This window comes from Sander vitreus, chromosome 4 (assembly GCF_031162955.1).
Source record: "Sander vitreus isolate 19-12246 chromosome 4, sanVit1, whole genome shotgun sequence".
In the NCBI taxonomy this organism is placed as follows: Eukaryota; Metazoa; Chordata; class Actinopteri; order Perciformes; family Percidae; genus Sander; species Sander vitreus.
Window position 1 is genome coordinate 15,931,325 of NC_135858.1, and position 22,430 is coordinate 15,953,754.

The following is a 22,430-nucleotide window of genomic DNA, read 5'->3' on the forward strand; positions in this document are numbered from 1 at the left end:
CCCCCATAGTCCAAAAGTAAAATTAACTCAAGTACCCCCTCTACCCATTACTTTAAGACTTACTTTTTTCATTGCTTTAAGCTAATTATTTCAGCTGTTTAAAATAGATAGCTATAAGTAATGTAATAATCTATCTAATACTTTCAGGTAACTTTTAAAACTGTTTATCCATCACATTTAGCTAGCTATGTTAGACATTCATCTTATCTACTGAATATTTTACTTTTAGCATACGGTTTAAGCTTCTTTGCTTGCTTGCTAACTCGTTTTTACACACTCTTAAAAACTGCATTCTGGTATTGTAGTTGACTAAATTTTTTTTATTTCATTTTTGTTTTTGTTTTTTGAGCTACTGTACTTTCATAATCTTTCCACGTACGCCAACACAATTGCAGAATACCCCCCTGGGGTGAACAAGTACCATATAATACAAGTACCCTTGGTTGGGAATCACTGATCTAGAAAAGCGCAACAAAGTGAATCCTAAGTATACTTTGACATACAATTATGGATATTTGAATATCACATAAATGAATACTCTAAATATTATACTATATAAATATTGAATGAAATACAGATTACCTGGTATAGGGATGATTGGTATATTCTCATTGGCCACCACCCGGGGAGAGCTGCTCTCCTCTACATAGAAGTGAGCTGTCTGGAAAAATCTCCTACAGGGACAGAGAGAGAAGAACAGAGAGATGCCACAGTAAAGTCTATTAGGGAGTCGTTATCGCATTGTTCTCAGATCCGGTCTGTCAACGTCAGCATCTCAAATTTGAATAGAATGACACGAGAAGGAACGGCAGAAAACTGCTAATGAAAACCCCAGAGTGAGTGGGACACAGCTGATCGCACACAGAGTCGCTGACAGTGAGCAGCTCCTGGAAACAGTCTGAGCTGACTACAGGGAACAGGTAAACAACTCGCAGTGACACACAGCGCAGCGCCAACTTTAGCACTTTACCCAAACTGAAGACAACTAATGCAAACACAGATTATTTAGGGGAAACAACACACACCACTTTCAAGAGATCCCACCCCACTTTTTACGAAAACAAAATCCCCTTAAAGGCCCGTTGGGCGTGATTGATGCCAGCAGCTGCAGCTCAATGCACATATATTCATATGAAAACTTGTATTGACAAAGTTTAGTCTCCAGAGCAGATGACACTTTTGACATTCATCACTTATGCATGGGTAATTCCTGTTGTTTGGAAAGCCAAAATTGTTGTGCCCCCTCTTGGACAATCAATCCCAATTTTTTTTTTTTTTTTTTTTACAAAGTTCAAGGTCCAAAGTTCACAGACTTTAAAACTATAAACCTTGTCAAATCAATGCTGAATTCTGATCAAGCTCTTTAGAGAATATCTACATTATTTCTGGGGATATTAAAGCTTTGTAAAAAAGATGAATTAAAGGTTTCACATTAAATACATCCTTCCATTGAGCACATCAAAAATGCACATTATGACATGATTAGTAAGATGTTATCTAAATAGAAGAAATACATTTTAAAAAATCCAGCGCCTCACTTTTTAGAAAGCTCAAGAAAAACAGAGACTGTTATTGAGGGATTTTTTAAGGTCCTGAACACCTTGCACATCCTCTCCAGCCTCAACCCCCTCCTCATACACACACACACACAATGTATACTAATAAATGGAAACAAAAGACCTATGTTTCATCCCACTGCTAGCATTCCCTAATTTAATCCTACCTGTACTTGATGCAGAGGAGGGAGCAGATGCTTGTCATTCTTTGAGAAAGATAAAGCAAAGCAGAGAGAAAAATAAAAAGGCTGAACTGTATTTAAAACATATAGAAAGAGAGAGAGAGAGAGTGAGAGGGGAGGGTGAAAAACTGAAAGGGGGAGAGCTCCCCCGTCTTGCGTCACAGCCTGCCTATCCAATGGCTCTCTGTGGGTGCAGATGTGGTGTAGCTAACTAACCAGCATAGTCGACACGTCCTCTCTGATTCTATCCTATGATCTCAGAAAAATAGTTTGCTTTGGGGGAATGGAAAGTGAGATGAAATAGGCTTTCTGAATAGATGTCAGTGAAGAGAGGCATCCCATTCAACACTTTTTGTTTTCGACAACCACCTTGAGCCCCAGAAGCTTCCAGATGTGTTCTGTAACGCCAGCAATTAATTCCATTGTAGACATTACCTAGACTAACTGCAAAAAAGAACAAGCTAAAAATAAGACGTCAAACTTCAAAAGATTGTCAATTGATCATGTTTTTAAATACACATTTGAACATATGAAGATATTAAGTTAATGACCAAAACATCTGTGAGCAGAGAAACTCACTGGCTGCACTGTCACCAAGAGAGACTACGCAGAGCATGAAGAGTGAATTGGTTGATTTCATCTTTCATCATGGTCTTTTCCCCAGGGGAAGCAGGCATTGTCTGTGAACTGGCAAGAGTTGTCACAACAACAGCTGTGATGGCCATGTCTAATCTCAAAGCTTACCCTGCACTTCTCCTCAAATACCACAACTCTCAGTAATCCATCCACCGACTGAATCTGCTAATTGTCTTGCTTTCGACTATCTGTTTTTTGATCACCTCTATGGCGCTAATAACCAGGCTGTTAGTTATAACACGCTCTTATATTATCCGACATCACAAAATGCCACAGTAAAGTGTTGTTGGTCAATAAACATTTGCTGCAGTGATCTCACTCTGTTAAACATAATTTATAAAAATGCATCTAAGCCATTTCAAGTATTGACAAAAATAAATCTCAGACTGTAAATAAACAAAATGCCACCCAACTAGAAGCAGAACCTTCAAACACAGTAAATAGCCCATAGTGCTATTTGTAACTCATTAACCATCCCACATGTGGCCTGGTCTGTGTAATTACTGGGGCTCCAATAGAGTGGCTGGAATTCAGCCCAGCAGATGAAGACACAGCTGGGACCCCTGCTGGCTCTGCAGGGCCTTCAGGTCTCCTGACCCTCACCCAGGTGGGTGATGGGCCTGAAGTATAACATGCAGGGAGGAAGGCAGTCTTGCTAACAGACTGTTTGAGATTGATGCGCATACATATAGATAAAACAGACGAATCTAAAGTAGATGGGTCTGAATGTGGAGCAGACTAACTAGAAAATCTAGACATGCATGCGAATTGTCACTTAACCCAATATGCAAGTGTGGAAAAAATGTATGGGTGGGGTCAGCATGGGTGAGGGGCAGCTAGTTATTCATACCCTTGAGGGAGGTATCAGGGATACCCTTATTAAGATGAGGCATTTCTGTATCTCATGTATTAGCACTTGATGTAATGACATTTTATTGTTCTACCAAACCATTTTAGAACTAAAATGTGCCATCAGGAATGAGGTTAAGTATACTGAACTCACCTCCAGTAGACCATCACAATCAGTAGCATTATGAGGCAGAGCAGAGTGAGAGCAGACACCACCACCAAGGGGACGATCCACACCATCCTGCTCATCCCCGGGTGAGGGGTTCGAGTCACGTTGGACAAGATGGTCCTGTCTGGAACGTAACACATGCACATTAATACATGCCTATACATATTCTACTGACTCACTCTGGGCATATTAGCATGCTGTGATGTCTGCCAAAGTGTATTTTCTGATGTTACCACTGGTAGTTGCCAAAGTCAGGAATTCTTATTCTAAATGTTCACTATTATATATCTAAAATCAACTTAAGCTTGGTTTGAGCTAAATATTTCTCTTAGTTAAGAATAAACCTATAAGTAAGTAAAATGTAGAGCGAGCCAGTCATTATTCAGCCTGAAGGGGTCCCGGTTGGGATGGGAACTTTACCGCTAATGGCATTAAAAGAATATTAAACCAAACCAGCTTTTGGGCCAAAAGAGTAGCATGAATACTAACTGCCTGATTATAGCTTTCAATCAATCAATGTGAAAGACACTAACATGATCACTAACATCTAACATTGTAAGAGTAAAGAATCTGGCAAAAGATATCTTCAAAAATGCTCTCCCCTGAAGCAAACTCTTTCAAAATATGCTTAAAGGGACTGCTCGAGGCAGAACCCCGATGGCAGATGGTTTATTTATGCCTCCAGACCTCTATGTTGTAGTGACACAAAAGCCTGGAGCTTTATCTTTGACTGAAATGGTAACCAGTTTAGTCACTTTCTTAAATCAATTCATTTATTGTGCTAAATTGCTCTCCATAACTTATGGTAGTGATTACAGAATTCTGCATCGGAGAGAAGTCTTGCCTTGTATGAAAGCTGACAACAAGAGAAATAGCGTTTGGGAAGGGACAACAAGCAATATTGTGTCATATCTGTGTGGGAGAAAGAGGTCTGCTCACCAGTGTGGACAGAGAAAGGCCAGAGACTCTTGCCATCACTGATCTTTGGAGACACTGTGGAGCTCTGGGGAATCTGCATCTCTGCAGTGTCATTACCAGCCTCCTGAGTGGAGACTGCATTTACATCTGTGGGTTTCGGTTTTACGTTGACCAACTGATCGTCACTGGTGCTTGCGGGTACTGTGGTGCCTTTGACCGTAGGCTTCCCTTCTCCTTTCTCTTTGGCTGTGGATGCGGGGGTGGGGATTAAAGGCTCTTCTGCCACAGTGCTGTTGGCTTGCTTTTCCTCATTACCAGGAGCAGTCTTGTTCTTTCTCTTCTTCTCATCCTCTCCCTCCTCCTGCTCTCCTCTCTCCTCCTCCTCCTCTTTCTCCTCGTCCTTGCCTTCACGTTCAGCATGCTTTTCCTCAGACAGGGTGTCGGTCTCGGAGCCCTGGGGCGCTGCCTGCTCGGTGCTAGACTTTGCAGGCGGGACGGATGGACGGGTGGGGTTCTGCGTGGCTTGGGGCACCTGTGTGGGCCAAACAGAGCTGGGCAAAGAAGAAATGACCCCTCCGCCTACGCCCAAGCCTGCCAGCAAGGTGCTTGTCACCACTGATGCCACTGTGGCCTGGCTGCCACTAGAAGAGGGGCCCATCCCTGTTGCCATAGAGACAATGGAGAAGTGGATGCCAGAGGACGTCCAAGTGGAGGAACCAGAGCTGATGGGAGCCATGTCTGCCGAGGACGCTGGAGAAATTGTGGGCTGATGGACACAGACAGAGAAAAGTGGTTATCCAACAGAAGTACATGAATTTTTCTAAAAAAAAGAAAACTCCACTGCCATTTTCTCACCATCCCAGTCTTCACAATCCGAGACCCTTCAAATATTCTTGTTGTATTAGCTGAAAAACAAAAAGACAAGGGAGCATTTAAAAAACATTTTTATGTGTCTGACGTGCAAAATAAGTGTTTCTTTAAGAATACATAATGACTCGATGGCTGGAGGGTTTCGACCAGGTACCTCTGAACAGCAGTGTTTGACTGAAATCACTGCGCAGGTCATGCTGACACACTGCCTGCACTCTGAACAGGTACAGGACGTCAGGGGACACATTAGTGATGACGGCTTTCTGCAAAAGAAAAGATGCACATACGTACGCACTTAAGACCACTTGTTGTAAATAATGATTGAATGGATAATAATACATTTCAAACTGTGGACGCTGTTAATCCCAAAATTAAAAGATACTACGCTAAGCCACTGTTCTGTCAACAGTGCATGACCCACAACTTTAATGCAGTTTAAACCTAATTTTCTGCCTAATTTAATTGTGTTGTGCACTTTCAAGATGGCTTTACTTGTATTAAAATGGCCCTGAGAACAGATGTGTGATTGCCTCTGGTGTTGGAGAGCTAGTTTTTCTTGAAAATAATTCAGATAAAAAGGTGTCCAGAGATAGAAGCTGAAAATTGAAATGGAAATGAAGTGGGCTAAATCAGAAAGACTGACAGCAGAGAGAGAAGTGGGTCAGTAAAGGTACTGATCGACTGTATTGTATTATTGGAGTGTAACCACATAGAGCATCCCATGGGAACAATAATCGTTCTTTCAGTCAACCATCTGCAATACATGTAGAATAACAACGTTAACTTAAGCTCTTAAACAGAACATAGAGAGATTATATGTAAATAATAATAATGAATCCATTCTTTGAAAAAACGTCAATATGATTATTGTTAAAGACATCAATAAGCCAAGCAAGTCTCATGGTTTCAAATATATGTTTTAAGAAATTACCTAAGCTTCTTAAACAAGTTATATCACAGACTACAAGACTACAGAATATAGAAAATGAAGACTTGGGCTGTAGAGATAACGACAGCTCTGCCAGTCGACCTCAGGGAGCAGTATGGCTGATGAGGAGCTAAAAGGTCAGTAAATGTAGCTGGAGGATACCAAGAGCAGCAGGTAAACAGCACGAGGAGACTGAAATTGTGGTGAGATGGTTTCTATATTTAACATCAGATAGAACTGTTGTGGCAGGTTTCTGGACATGCTGCGAGTGAGATGTTGATTTCAGAGGGGTGCAGGAGTTAAATTAATTAAATAAATGTTAATTTATCTGTATTAGTTTCATTTGTGAGGGAGTTCTTGACTGCAGGAAGCCTGATTGTGTATTCATTTTAACCTGCTTGTCCATAGTATCTAAGCTTTGGTAATAAGTAGTTTGTAAGTTAAAGATCCCCTCCAGGCGGGTTTTAAGAGATAAAGAAAAACCGCATGGGATAATAATTTGTGTCTGATATGGTATTTCCACAAAATAGTTCAACCTGGGTAAAAAAAAAACCTTCAAATTATATCTGTCAGAATCTACGAATATGCTTATGTTGTTCATTTCAAAAAGTTTAACTGCTAAACAGAAGGTGTCTCTTATTTCGGATGATCCCTCACCAGCTTCCCATCCATGACATTGACAACTGTATTTACTGTAACACATGCTGGAGGTGGTACTGCCACAAGGGAGCAGATGCCAGGTCTCTGAACCAGTGGGTGAGTGTTTTGCCTCTGAACTGTTTAACTAAAGAGGCAGCCATGCAGACTGTCAAGACAGCTGGGGGTCAGTGGGCTTTGAAGGAGATGCACAGTTGGGTGTCGGATTCCATCAAATGGAAGGATATGTGACCAGGGAGAAGAATATGTGTGGATAGTGTGGAAAAAGAACAGCCCTGTAGGTGTAACATCCTGCAGGGCGTGGATATATTTCTGTGGAGACAGTTAATGGTGTGTTGGAGAGATTGTGTGAACACTGGTGTCAAAAATTTCACCGAGATCCAAAGGGCTACATTTGCACAGTTGCCTGTGTTGGTTGCTAAAAGACGACCGTTTATGTTCAAAGAGCTAACTCCAATGCCTAACAAAAACAGGATTTTTTTCAAAGAGGTTTTCAAATTGTTAAAAGGACAGTTCAACTCCAAATAAAAATGACATGTTTTTCCTCTTGCCTTTTTTGGTGCAAGTTGCCCAGTGTTGGAGATATCAGCAGTAGAGATGACTGCCTTGTCTCGAATCTGATGGAACTAGATGGCACTCGGGTTGTGGTGTTAAAAGCGCCAAAAATTACATTTGAAAAAACTCAACAGAAATGCCTATTTCCAGAAATCATGACCAGGTAACTCAAGATAATCCACAGACCTGGTTGTGAGCAGTTTTAGGAACTATTTTCTTGTACATGTAGGACGTTCTAACTACAGCCGCTAACTGTTTCACTGGAAGCATACTAATTGATAAGAGGCTTGTCCTCCTCAGCTGAGTCTTTAGTGGAAGTTATTAATGTTTACATTTAGTCACGAGCCTCTCGTCCATGAGTAGTGGTGATACGTTTAGTGGGTACCACAAGCTGAGTGCCATCGAGTTCCATCATATTCGAGAGAAAGCAGACATCTCTATGGCCGATATCTCCAACACTGGGCCACTCACACCAAAGCAATCTTGATTGAAACTGTAAATAGCACTACAGGTAATTTGATTGATTGATGATGATGATGATGATGATGAGGTAAACTGTCCCCTTAAAATGCTCATATTATGCTTTTTGGCTTGTTCCCTTTCCCTTATTGTGTTATTGTGTATATATATATATATATATATATATATATATCCCTATATATATATATATATATATATATATATATATATATATATATATATATATATATATATATATATATCTCTATCTTTGTTGTGCATGTTATAGGTTTACAAAGTGAAAAAGTCCAAAGTCCACCCCAAAGGGATTTACCATCTCACAACAACAGAAAACACTGCTCACAAACAGCTCTGTTGTAGTCCAGCCTTTACTTCCGTGATGAACATGCGTCACTCTGTAAACATGTTATAATGCTCGGCTAGCTGCTAGCATGGCACACCATAATACTTCTGATTAGCTAGTTGTTCTTACCTAGGTACTGCACATGTGCGACTCCCAACAAAGATGGAACAGAAATGAGATGCCTCACTCTGTAGCTAAAACGGAGAGCTCAACACACAGGGTGAAAAGAGGAGCTGCAGCAATGTGCAGTACAACAAAAATCTGGTGTTTTTTGAAAATTAAACCATGTAATCCTATTCTGGTACAACCTATAAATACAATTATGAACTTGAAAATGAGCATAATATGAGCAATATAAAATAAAAATAAAACTATGATTTGGTTTATATTGTTGTGATCTGATTCACTTGTTGCTATAGGTTATCTTTGAGCCTATACTGACTTGCATCACTGAATCAATGGAAAATGCTTAAACTAAGACAAGGCCACAGGCGGATTGCCAAAACATTACATATATCAGTTAGACTTGTCAGTGTGTGCGACAGTCCTACATGTCTATTCTAAGACAGGTGAGTGACAGGGGATTGTCTGGGGCCATCATATCAACCAACAGCCACGTGCAGAGTTCATCACAACCTGTCTCCTCCTATACACACTGTCACTAATCTAGCCACCCACTATCACATACATCGTAGGCTCTGCAAACCAATCAGAGATGTTTAAACCTCATCTACGAGACAATTCTGATCTGGGTCTGGTATGAGAAGTTGTTAGTCACAGTTGATAATAATACACACCATGCTCTGGTCCCCAGTCTTGGTGAAGGTCTTTTCGTCAGCAACATCACGTTTCACCCAGCTGTAAGAGACCATGTAACTGGTGATGGGTGGGTGGTAGACGGTCAGAGGGCGTTCCCAGCTCACCATCAATGCTGTCTTGTTCAGTGGCTGGATCTTCATGCTTACTGGGGCACTGCTGCACACTGAAAGACCAAAAAGTAGAGGGTAGTAAGATTTAAAACAGCATGAAAAGAATAAGAGATAATGTCACTTTTTCCTCCTTTTGAATGCAGCTGGGTGAAAATGAAAGGCTGTGTTGTGAGGACTGCTTGACCACGTTTTTGTGTTTGTTGATGTGTGTGGGCAGAATGCAGGTTGCCTTTTAACAAACCTGTTACTTTATTACGGTCTGCTGCTGACTTGACTCAAAGCCATTTCTACTTGAGTAAAATATATAATATAAAGAATAATACAGAAACTCAATAACAAAAGACACTCCTGGAAGCTTGAATGGGATCAGGTACAACTTCAGCTGTCAGTGTCCTCTTAATGACACAACACTGAAAAAGATTCCAGGTAGAATACCAAACAGCTGGGTGCTGTGGTAAACATGTAGTAGAGATAATACCGGCACTTCCTGCCCATACACAATTTACAAGCTCCTGCTTAAACAGTATGCATTAGGAGGATAAAAGGAAACATGTAAGTCAGCCTCAAGGTGGCAGTGTAGGCTGCAGCACGGATATTTACACAGGGATCTGTCAGTATGAGTAAGGGAAAATCTGGACATGCTTTTCAGCACATCAGGACAACAGCAATCAGTACCAAAACCAGTGTCAGCTGATTATGTGCACACAGGGTTTCTGTCAAATTGAAATTGTCACCAATGTTTTCTCCATTTATATTTTACCAGCTATGGTGCAAATTAAGCACCATGATATGTAAAAGGGAGAGAGGGTGGGAGGAAATAAGTCAGGAGGGCACAGGGGGAAAAACCCACACAATAGCAAGAATGTCTTTGGGTGTTGATGAGGTGTGAAAGGTGTGAAATGCATTATAACCTGTCGGATGTTCGTTGTCAACTTCAGCAGCTCATAAGCAGCCTCTTAATAACAGCTGAAGACATCATAATGGTTGTACTGCCTGCATCATTAGCATCATGTCAGCCATTATCCTTATCACCATCAACTGGGCTGAGCAATATATCAATATTGTACTCATATCGTGATATGAAACTAAATAGCTAATGGGGATCCTTAATAAATACAAATATCGTCTTAGATTTAAATAATAAATAAATGTTTTTTTCTGGTTTTAGAGGCTGCATTACAGTAAAGTGATGTCATTTTCTGAACTTACTAGACTGCTCTAGCTTTTTTATTATTTGCCTTAACCCACCTACTCATTATATCCACATTCCTGATGATACTTTATCCAAAATTCTATTGTGTAAATATTTTGTGAAAGCATCAATAGAAAACCATACAATATCGTGGTATTCGGTCAAAAATGATTGTTGGTTTTGTCTATATCGCCTAGCCTTAATTAACACCTATTTGGCACCTTGAAATACAACACTGTTAAGTCTGTTCACAATAATTGGGTCAACTTTTCTTACATGCGTTTTACTGATGAGCAAACATGAGGTCTCTGTATTAATTATAAACTTAATTTATCCAAGGTGGTTGTTAATATATTAGATATATATAATATATAATATTAGACTATGTTAATGATGTTGTTAGTCGACAGAGAAAATTAACTAGCAAGCAGTTAAAAAATGATTGTCTGTTCCCAACCATATATTGACTCATTTACATATTTACATTTATTTTGTATATTTATTGCCTCATTTATTTTAGGATGCATTTCATAGGAATATTTATTTATTTATTCATTTATTTAATATTGAATAAAATGGCATTCCATATTTTTCAAGCAAACATGTCAAATTTTGTTTAATTCCAGTTTCTGCACTGTGAGGATTTTCTGCTTTTCTCTGTTTTATCAAATTGGAGGCTAGATACAACGGTTTTGTACTTAAAGTCGGACAAAACAAGCAAGTTCAAGGCATTTTTCATTTTTTATTTACTGACATTTTATAGACAACAACAATTATTATAGTTATTAGTTAAAAGTTGGTTGCAGCCCCATGGACCATATGACCATATTTTAAACAGTGGTATGCTAAATTTGGTCTAGTCGTGAGAAAAAGGCCTGCAAGTACAGGCTGATAGCTTGTTTTTACACATGCAGAAATGCAGTATTAGAGTAAACACAAACTAAGCAAATACTGCCCTATATATATATATATATATATATATACACATACATACATATATTTCTTGGCATTATTACTAGTGGTGGGAATCTCTTGGCACCTCACGATTCGATTCCAATTCAGAGGCCAACGATTCGATTCTAAAGCGATTATTGATGCATCTCGAAATTTTTATGTACATTTCCATGCGTGATTTTTAAAAATATACAAATAAATCTGGGTTTGCTACTCAGAGTTTGCTAATCATTTCCTAGACAAAGCAGCTAGACAAAGCTTAGATTTGGACATATACAGTATTTGTCACACACAAGTTTTAATGAAATGTTTGTCTACTGAGGTTTTTATTTTGTAGTCATTCCATGCTTAAGCCTTAAACATGCTTGTGAAAGTCACCTTCTCTTAGTAATCTTCCATGTCAGAGGCTAAGTCATGTTTAAAGGTGGATAGGTGGCTGCTTAGATCATGAAACATGTTAACCTAATTATTTTATGTATGGGTTTTATGTCTTATTAGATCATGTGTATATATACAAAATTTTTGGCCATTTTTGTGTGTTTTTTTTTCTGCACTCATGCCTAAACTCTAAGTTGTTGTCCATTATCTCATCCTCTTTCAGTCACTCTGTTTTCTGATTTGTACTTGTCTGGAGACACTGATTATTAACTTATCATAATCGAGCATCAAATCGTTCTAGAGAGAATCGCGATGCATCTAAGAATCGATTATTTTTCCCACCCCTAATTATTACGGGACCAACAATGAATCTGCCGCACACAAACTAATCTGCAAACTGTATGTTGCATCAGGAGCTATGCCTCTCTAATAGCCAAACAACTCTCATCACAGTGATGGAACATTCAGTCAAGGTATGGCCCTGGCTCTCACAACATTAACAAGCAATGCCATCATTTACTGTGGGCAGATACATATCCCCCCTCACACAACCTTGACAGATGTCACCCCTGAAGATAAGACTGACACGGTTTACTCCCAGCGCCTCCCATTACATTTGAATTCTTACATTTTAGCACAGCAAAACAGAAATGCGAGAGAGACACAAAGAGAAAACAAGCAGGAGGTAGGGGAAGCGGAAAAAACAGGAGACACTGGTCCACATTCATTCTGCTACTGACATAATGCCACAAAAGCAATTTCACAACTTAATTTGTATGGGTCTATTTTAGCTGTGCCACATATTAATGATGATTGCTGATCGGCCTTGTGAGAGTGCTCCAACTTCATCACAAGCATTCCCAATCAATTCTCCCTACCAGACACCAACAACACTACTTTAAGGCACAGCAGCCTTTCTCATTAGTCTCCACAGTTCCTGTACTGTTCTGTTAAAGCAAGGGCTGCAAGATGCACACATAAAAGAGAGGAACAAAAATACTCTAATCAAGCCTTGCATGAGGTCTGTGCGTTGGATTAACACGTTCTTTGATATAAGGTGTTGTAACAATGAGAGAATGACGTGCATTATTCTGACAGGACATCTTGTGAAATTTGAATTATTACCTATTAATGTAGGCAGATTTTTTTCATTTTTACCCTACTAAAAGCTATGTTTGAATGGGTCTCCAGGCTGAGCAGTTAGATGAGCTTCCTGAATTTGGTCCCAAAACACTATCAAAAATCTCAATAATAGTTTTCACTAAAGCCCCAAGATCTTTGACCAGAAAGAAAATAGCATTGGAAAACGAGTTTGGGTGAAAAAAAAATAGTATGTATACACAAAACAAATACTGTATAACTATCACATTAACTTGTGTGTGTGTGTGTGTGTGTGTGTGTGTGTGTGTGTGTGTGTGTGTGTGTGTGTGTGTTAAAATAGGTGTACTCATGATGTGAAAATCTTCAGAACAACGCTATTCTGTGTGCCCTGTGTGTGCAGTTTTTGCAAATGACATGAAATACAAATTGCATCTGTAAAAAATATACTGCATGCCTAAATGTACAATATACATTAAAAGGTCAATGGTAAATAGTAAACAGAGTCATAAACATGGCCACAGCTCTTCATAAGAAATCAAACTAAAGCCAATTTGACCAATTTTATGACACCTGCATTTGTGTTACTCAACTTCAGTAAATAAGTGTGTCATAAAAGAATCTCGAACTAAACAATGAAATATTCAAGGATTTTTATTAAGTATAATAATATCAGTCTTACACTACAGCAACAGCTTTTGGCCTGGCTAGGGTTAGCAGGAGGCCCATACATTACGCAATGACCTGTGGTATCACTTTGTCCAAGTGGTCGATTGTTGCAGGCCTCTCTAGTGAGTTTGGTGGTCCAAAATGTCTCGATTGCAGCAATGAGTTCCGATACCGGTTCAGATATAGAATAGAAAGTCAAACATTTATTATTTCAGTTTTAAACGTTAACATTCTAAATGCGTCCCAGTTTGTTTCCTAGGCCCCGTTTTAAAAAGCAGGTTTAACAAACACAGTCACTGAAATGCTATTAAAACATGTTCAGACTATGGCCTATTTAAAAAAAAAAATACTAATTTTAAAACTACATTTTACAGCTGCACCACAATCTTGTTCCTTCAGAAATATTAACATACAATCTTAAATATTATAGGCATTATGTTCCATCAGTGCGACCAATCACATTATGTGTGCGAATGTTATAAACACAAAAAGAATGACATGCAGAGGTTTTAGTCTACGGTCTGTTATTTCTATATAGCAGATTGTTGACAATAGTGCTCCCACTGCCTAGCTAATTGCTGCAGCTCTGCTCTACGCACTACCCGGGTCTGGCTTCCGTGAGAGATTGGTGCTCATATGGAGCTCATACCACTGATCAGCAGATCACAAAGCCTGCAGAAGCCCAGTCTGGGCAGTGTGCAGTGCAGATCAGCCAGTGAGACATGAACACAAAGGGAGGGGGTCCTGCATCACCCTGAAGGGGTTCAATTCGCTAATAACAACCACCTCGCTCTAACCTGACGTGCCAGATGGTTTGTTAACACAGAACCATCATTGGAAATTGTTTGGAAAAGGGCGGGCACTTTCAAACTGGCACCTGGCAGGTGACTGGAAGAACCATCTGTCTATCACATCTGCCATTGCTGTTTTAAACAAACAGTCGCGGCCGACACACGCCTGAACCACGCCTAAATCACGGCTGTAGCTGCCAGTAGCTCTTTACCGGACGCTGATTGGTTCGGTAAGCTGGGAGGTCAGACAAAAACGTATTACTTCAAGTCTGACAAGATGGATTTTCGTGCTATGTGATCCCGCCTTGTGATATCGCGAGAATCCAGCTGTCGTGCAAGGTACATTTCATTATCCCTTATATATTCAATCGGTTATTGCTCAAGTTTCTGTTGTGAAGAAAAGAAGGATTCACTTTAGACTGTCTCTGACTAACGTTAATGGTGTGAAATATTGTAAAAACTCTATATATATTATAGTCCAGTGTCTCTCCAATCTTAGTCTGGATCAATGACAGTTTATTTATTGGATAATCCCCTGGCCCTTCTATGATTGGTCACTTTCAAGGCGATCTCACCCACAGACCTCCTTAGTTTACCTTGATTGACAGCTATCTTTCAGGAAGCCTGGAGTTGGTGTCCCGGCCAAAGAAGCGTTTTTCTATCCTTATTGACGATGTAGTGCAAGATAAGTGTCTCTCATCCCTTCTTTTGTTGGGATATGTGCGATATCCCAAAACTGCTTAGTTTTATACGCGCAGGTGACATTCTTTCCCTCTCTTGATGCACGATTGTCTTACGGGTTATTTCAATAATTATAAAATGGAGAAAAAACTGACAGAATTAATTTATGTCCAAAATTTGTTTTTAAATTCATCAAAAAGGACACAAATCTGGCAGATTTAGGCAACGCTAATTAGCTGAAATGAGGTCTGACTATGAGAGACACTGTAGTATAACGTATGATGCATCACAACATAGACCCAACTAATCAATGACAAAAATTAATTATTATTATTATAACTATTTTATTGTTTAATGTTTCATTAGTTGTTGTGATGTTAGCCCTATTGGTAAATCATACATAACACAAATACATAATAAATCTCTTCTTACCGTTCATCCGGTTCCACAGCTGAATAAATAAGATGAATATGAGGTTGAACAAAACAAAGTCTTGCGAGTTTTACTACAAATGTAAAAAGAGGCATATCTTGTATCTTAAAGTTTTTACCAAAGTTACTGTAAGTCCAAAACGTTGAAACACTGGTTCTGCAGTTGCTTCACTTCCTGTGAAGTCAACAAGCAGTAGGGCTGCTCGATCATGGGAAAAAAAAATCATAATCACAATTATTTTGGTCAATATTGACAGTGAAACAAACCAACAGTAGAAACACCTTGAACTGTGAAATACTTTTCCCGTTTGAATTTTGAACGTTTTTTTCACTCAGAACACAAGACAAGAGTTTACTTGCAAAACGTAATGTGAAAAATAATTGTTTTTCTCGATTACCCTCTTTTTGTGATCGTTAGGAGCCAAAATCGTAATCCTGATTAAAATTTGAATAACTGCACAGCCCTAACAAGCAGAAGAACGGACAGTGCCACTCTGCCGTTGCAACCCACTTTGTGGTCAGAGGGTGTATTATTCTTATATCCTAAAACCCTGTCAACCATGCTGTCAACAGGATTCAAGCATTCTGCCACCACCTACAGTTATCAAGTGCAGCCCATACTTAATCCGCCGCATACCATCACAGCGGTAAGCTTTTAAGTGGCAGCAAGGGCATCAAATGGAACCGTAACATCTGTAATACTAGTCCTGTGCAATATGACTGTATTTTGTGTAGATTTTGGTTGATTTCTGGTTTCACAGGGCTGGTCCTGTGTATGAGCCTAAACTGGTTTGATTTGATGCTAATTGGTTGAACTGGCATTTGTCAGTTAGTCTAGCGCAGCAGAGTTTTCTGCTGTGGTTCGAAATAAAACTGCTGAGGATCACTGGTGCCACTGCCAAACACGGACATGTACTGTATGTACATGGATGTATAAAATAAAAAATCTTTGATGTAGTAAACTACTTTTGCCAAGTTGCTGTAGCTTATAGCTTTCTACTTTTTTTGGAGAGCTAACATTAGCTTTAGTGTAGTGAAGCTTCATTTAATGTAGACTAGGTAGGTTAGCTCACTAAACTTTCCAAGTAGCTTGCCTGACATTGGTAATAAGTAAAATGACAACATGAAGAACATCTTTGTTTATAAACGAACAAGCTATCGGAGCCTCTGGTGTCTGACAGCAATTTACTGCCGAGTGCAGTGCTATGAAAGACATCACATTTCAGTAGTGTTGGGGAGGGTGAACTGCGCACGTTGTGCTTGTTTACTATAAAGTTCATGTGTTTTTTTAGATGAGGAGATGATATATGGCATAGTAAGTCTCAAGTAAAACTAAAACTGCGCCACTAATTTAGAAACATTCTACATTTCAAGCCAATGAAAGAAGTGAGCTGAGCTGAAAAAGACGAGGCAACGTGTTAACGCCTAAACACTGCAGGAAAAAAGTCATGGCTTAGGTGCATTACCGCAACTAAGTGGACTGGAGTCGCTACATTCTCATTATGGGATCTCTCATCACTCATCATCGTCTCACTTGGGAGCAGCTGAGACAAGTGCGACACCTAGTTGTAAAATTCAGGCATACATGTCCGGTCCAGTGTTTGGCTTTATATCAAACCGGTTTGAACATTTTTACACTGGCCCAAGCCTAGTCCGGTGAAAATACTAATACCATTTAAATATAAATGCTGATAATTTTAGAAGATGATGTTTTTGAAACTTTCATTCAACATTAGTATGGAGGCGTCACTGGACACTATTTTCAACAGTGTGACCACCTCAGCATTGGGGCCAATGTGGAACCCAACTGACCATTTGCAAAACCGCCTTCCCCGAAAAGTGATTGTCCAATCATAAGCAATTCACAAGTACTAAAAAATAGCAAAAAATTATTGTAATTACAGGAGATCCTTGGGTTAGACCAGTGGTGTTATAGTGCAACCGAGAGGGAAAATGTGATACAATATAGAACACAAAGCTTACCTCTTGAAGCCTCAGTGCTGTGAGGGCTTCCCAAGACTTCAGTTAAATCTTTCTGCCATGCGTCTTTTACAGCCGATTTATAGACTTTCCTATTGTCCAGGTCCTGCAAGGGCCGGAAGTTGTTCCTCAAGTACTCGACAGACTTGACGTGGTCCTGTTGCTCCGTTGTAAAAATTGAGTAAAAGGCCTCCAGCTAGATGGAAAGAAGCAGAGAATAGCTATTGAAGCCATGCTAAAGTGCCTTTGTTACTCTTTGTGTGTGTGTGTATAATATAATATATATAATGCAGGACCGCATGTGTAGCCACTTGCCAGCAGCTGACTGTTCACAACTAGATCAGAGTATTTGCAAGAAACATTCACACCACAGGTACCAGCAGGCACGGACCTTAATCATCATCCTGGCTACCTACCGGACTGAAACTTCTCAACGGGGCAAATTTGTGGCCATTGATTGCCATGAATGATCTCCTGCCGCGTGCAGTAATGACTACACATTACAGATACTGTGGAATCAATGTGTCCTATGCGTGCTTGGAGAAATGAATTACAGGTTCATAAAAGACTATCTGTGAGCATCACAAACATTGTGGCGGTGGTCAATATTCGTGCAGCAAAAGTAATTTCTGAACAAAAGATTTGTCCTCCTGCAAGTTAATAGAAATTCCACTGAGCCCTGCAAATTTCTACAGCACAGAACGCTCTAGAGGATATGCAGCTGGGTAACCCAAGAATTGTATGTATAAAAGATGAAGCAAAGGACTGTGTATGGGATCAGCAAAAAGCACGGGGAATGATTTGGCACACAGTTGGGAGGTAAACTGCTATAAAGCTCATAGGCGAGTCTGTAAAATGCTACAATTTGCATTTAACAAATGTTAAACCTTTACTGCAATAATTTAAAATATTGAACATTTCTGCACTTGAACAATTTTAATAGTGTGACAACCAGCCTCTGTGTACAGCAGTTGTCTATGACCCTATAGTCACTGTCTCAAGACAAACAGTATGATATATGTATAAATGTTAACTCGCACTATTATTCAAATGCTACTAATTTGCTCCCCCTATCTGCTTACTCATCCACTATATAGGCAGTTATGGTTTCATATGCAGAGGAGTTGGGGAGGAACGAGGGAAAAGGTCAGGATGGGGGAGAGGTAGATGAGGGAAAAACTTGCTTCTACGTCGATACTGTGAGGCAGCAAGTGTTCCACTGTGTGCAAATGGAGAAGAGAGCTGTCAGGGTGTGTGTGTGTGTGTGTGTGTGTGTGTGTGTGTGTGTGTGTGTGTGTGTGTGTGTGTGGACTTAACACACCTGTGAGTGGGACAGATACACAGGCCTGGACAAGATGATCCACTCCACCACCTTGATGCAGGGCGGCGTGGTCAGAGAGCCGGTGTATCGGTAATAACTGTCCACTGACGATGGCAACAAATCCCTCAGGATGAACGACCTGAGGTTGGTCTCCTTTTCTGGGTAGAGTATGGGCAGAAAAACTTGTTTACCATCCTGCAATGCTTTGCTAAACACCAACATTAACATGGTTGTTTCATTACATTCTCCTTGTGGCAATTTAACCGCTTTCCTGAAATCTCCACAAGTGGAATGATGGCGACAGCAGTTAAAAGCCTCACCACTTGTTATAACTCTGGCCAAATCTCTGTACTCAGAGATCTCCCTTTGGTCCTCTGTAGAAAGGAGCCAAGGGAGGGGAGTCAGATAAAATGGCCTGGTCTGACAGCTGATCTGTGGCTGGATGGCAGCCTGCTTTTCTCCATGTAACAACTGTCTGATGGGCTACAGGCATTAAGACCGATCCAAACGATTACCGGATCTGTTCTAGCCTCCGTGATTCAAAACCAGACAAGGCCATGTGTAAAACAAAAAAACAAGCAGGAAGATCCCTTTGTCCCCTGCAAATTCACGCCGTGGGCTTGTTTTTTCCTTGAATTATGAAGTGAAAAGCCCAAATAAAGCTGACTTCATGTCAAATCCAATCTCTCACAGTTTATGAACTTATCTAAAAAAAGCAGAGGCTTAGGGTGATAGAACTGATGGTACTACTGAGGCACCGGAAGCCTCGCCCCCATGCCTCATCTGTACTCAAAGTCAAATTCAGTATTCACAGCCTTTCTTCTCCCTGTCTTCAGACAGTGTACGTGCCCTATCGCTCATGGGCCGCCGAGATGCTGATGGATGGATGACTGTGGGATAACGAGCTAGCGGAAAACCAACCACTCTAACGAGAGGGAGGGAGGGGATTTAGCAGCCAACAGGAAGAGAGTCCAAAAATCACCACACCCATACTGAGCTCTCTGTCATCTAGGAGATGAGAGATACTGTTGTGTTAGCACAAACATATGTGGAGCTGCACAGTAGGGCTGGGCGATACTGGACAAAAAATCTTGTTTAGGCTGAATGGCGGGAAAAGTCAAAGCCACATGTGAGATCACAATGTGAGTCACAAGCACTAAAACAGACTGATCAAAATAAAAAGCAAAGACAGGGTTTCCTACCCTTTTTGAAAAATATACACCAGCACAATATATCAACATTTATGTCTCCCTCCGTGTTGCAGGAGAACTTGTGAGCAAGTGTGGCCGAGTGTGAAGGAGAAGAGATGCAAACACTGGCACAGCTTTATGGAAGAAACAGTTTACGTAACGCAACATCAAAGTATATCGATATAAACAGTCTTGTCTCATACCATATCCCATTAAAATAAATATTGATATAAATTAAAGGTTGATATACCTCAGCCATATTGCACAGCACAGGGTTCAGCCCCTTTTTGGAGGCTGATGGAGATTCCCAGTTGTCTAACCAATGGGGTTAGACAAGGGGGAATACTGTAACCTGTTCTTTTTAATTTGTATATGGATGATCTTTCTAGGACATTAGAAGTGTGTAAGACTGGTTGTATGGTGGGAGATCGGCCTATTAATCATCTGATGTATGCAGATGATTTAATTGTTATGTCTCCTTATAGTGCTGGCCTACAACAACTGCTTAGAGTCTGTTCAAACTATGGACTACAGTATGACATCAAATTCAATGCAAAAAAGAGTGTTGTAATGATTGTCAGAACTAAGGAGGACAGGAAGCTATGCTTTCCGTCTTTTTATTTGACAGGGCAAGAGCTAAACGTAGTTACTAAAACAAAATACCCGGGCCACATTATCAGGGATGATTTTTGTGATGATGATGACATACAGCACCAGTGCTGTAAATTATATGGACAAGCAAATATGTTGGCACGCAAATTTCATATGTGTACTGAAGAAGTTAAAACGTCTCTTTTCAGAGCACACTGTACACCACTTTATACAGCTCACCTATGGTGCAGCTATAGTAAAGCAAAGATAAATAAGATAAAGGTGGCATATAATGATGCACTTAGAATTTTGTTGAAGTGTCCAAGATGGACCAGTGCTAGTCATTTGTTTGTGACGAGTAATGTTCCCACCTTCCATGCTGTGCTGAGGAAACAAATTCAGGTGCCGATTAACAGAGTCAAAGAATACAATTTTAACTGCCTTAACTAACCCTGCATTTAGTGATACCAGATATACTTCCAAACTCTGGAAACACTGGAACACGCATCTGCATACCGTATTTTCCGGACTATAAGTCGCTCTGGAGTATAAGTCGCATAAGTCAAAAAATGCGTCATGAAGAGGAAAAAAAAAAAACATTTATAAGTCACATTTATTTAGAAATTTATTTCACAAAATCCAAGACCAAGAACAGACATTTAATCTTGTATTATAAATTAACAGTTATTCAACTATACAATACAACACAGAACAACAGGCTGAATGTGTATGTTAATGACACCCATAACAGTTATTCAGCTATACAATAGCATAAAGAACATACCTGGGAGGCTGAATAGGCTAAATGATCTCATTCCACATCACTGAATCCATTGAATTCTTCAATTCTTCATTCTCGGTGTCGCTTCTGAACAACTCCGCCAACTCCGGAGGAAGATGAAGCGCTGTCTCCTCTTCTGCAGGGCTGTCGTCAGACTCAGCATCAGTTCCAGTTATTCCAGCCTTTCTGAATCCCGACAGGATGGTTTCGGTTGTCACTGAAGTCCATGCTGTGTCGATCCATCCAAGGACTTTCTGGAAAGTTGCATGGCACATCCTCCCGGTTGCCGTGAAGCTGTGCTCTCCATCCACCATCCACTCCTCCCACAGGCGACGCAAGACTGCCTTAAAGTTCCGGTTCACTGAGATGTCGAGTGGCTGGAGTACTTTGGTTAAGCCTCCAGGGATGATGACAGGAATGGAGTTGCAAGCTTTTATTTTATCTTTGAACTGTGGCGTTATGTGCGCTCGCATACTGTCCATCACAAGCAGGGCTTTGCGTGTTTTAAAGAAGCCATCAGGACGCTTAGTGTAGCACTTTGTAAGCCAAATGTTCATAATTTCTTGATTCATCCACCTTTTCTCATTCACGGCCACGACAACTGTGGGGGGTGATTCGTCTTTTGGCATGGTTTTCCGTTTGAAAATGACCATCGGTGGCAATTTAGATCCATCTCCACAACATGCCAGCACCACTGTGAAGTGTGATTTCTCATGACCAGTTGTCACTATATTCACACTTTTCTGCGACACTTCGGCCCATGGGGATGTCAAACATGAGGGGGACCTCGTCCATGTTGATAATATGATCTGGTGACACGTTGTGTTCAGTTACCTGCTTTTCAACAAACTCACAGAAACTGTCAACCTTGGCCTGGAAGTCTGCAGGCAGTTTCTGACACAACGTTGTCCGTGCTCTGATAGAGAGGTGGTTGCGTTGCATGAAGCGGTAACACCAAGAAGGCCCGCCTGCAAAGTCAGTTATATTCATCTCCTTGGCAACTACCAGGGCGTGGAGACGCAACTGCACCGTTGACTAGGGTTGGGCATCATTTTGATTTTAACGATTCTGATTCCAATTCCGATTCTTCCTTTTGATTCCGGTTCTTATTGATTCTCGATTCCGATTCTTTGAGAGGTGGAGTTGAAACGGGTCACATGCCTATTTCCACAAATAAGAGGAAAGTTTTATTTTGAGTCAATGGAGGTTTGCAGTTTTACCGGGCTTTTTCAACGTAAAATAAAGCCCCTTTAGAGCGCTGCTTACTGCCGCTACGGAAACCAAAACTTGCACATATTAAA

General features: G+C 40.3%; 1 protein-coding gene across 2 annotated transcripts in view; it reads right to left on the reverse strand.

The window, feature by feature from the left end:
* The window catches only part of ca16b (carbonic anhydrase XVI b), a 118,294-nt gene that overhangs the window by 16,165 nt on the left and 79,699 nt on the right, over positions 1-22,430 (reverse strand). Inside the window, exons 7-15 of one of the 2 annotated variants that reach the window (XM_078248665.1) lie at positions 18,568-18,725; positions 17,250-17,442; positions 8,941-9,125; positions 5,335-5,443; positions 5,166-5,215; positions 4,332-5,076; positions 3,378-3,516; positions 1,724-1,762; positions 583-674 (exon numbers count right to left, since the gene is read on the reverse strand). In XM_078248665.1, the coding sequence (XP_078104791.1) occupies positions 583-674; positions 1,724-1,762; positions 3,378-3,516; positions 4,332-5,076; positions 5,166-5,215; positions 5,335-5,443; positions 8,941-9,125; positions 17,250-17,442; positions 18,568-18,725 (1,710 nt within the window). The remainder of the gene's footprint in view (positions 1-582; positions 675-1,723; positions 1,763-3,377; positions 3,517-4,331; positions 5,077-5,165; positions 5,216-5,334; positions 5,444-8,940; positions 9,126-17,249; positions 17,443-18,567; positions 18,726-22,430) is intronic. The other variant, XM_078248666.1, reaches the window with a different exon arrangement.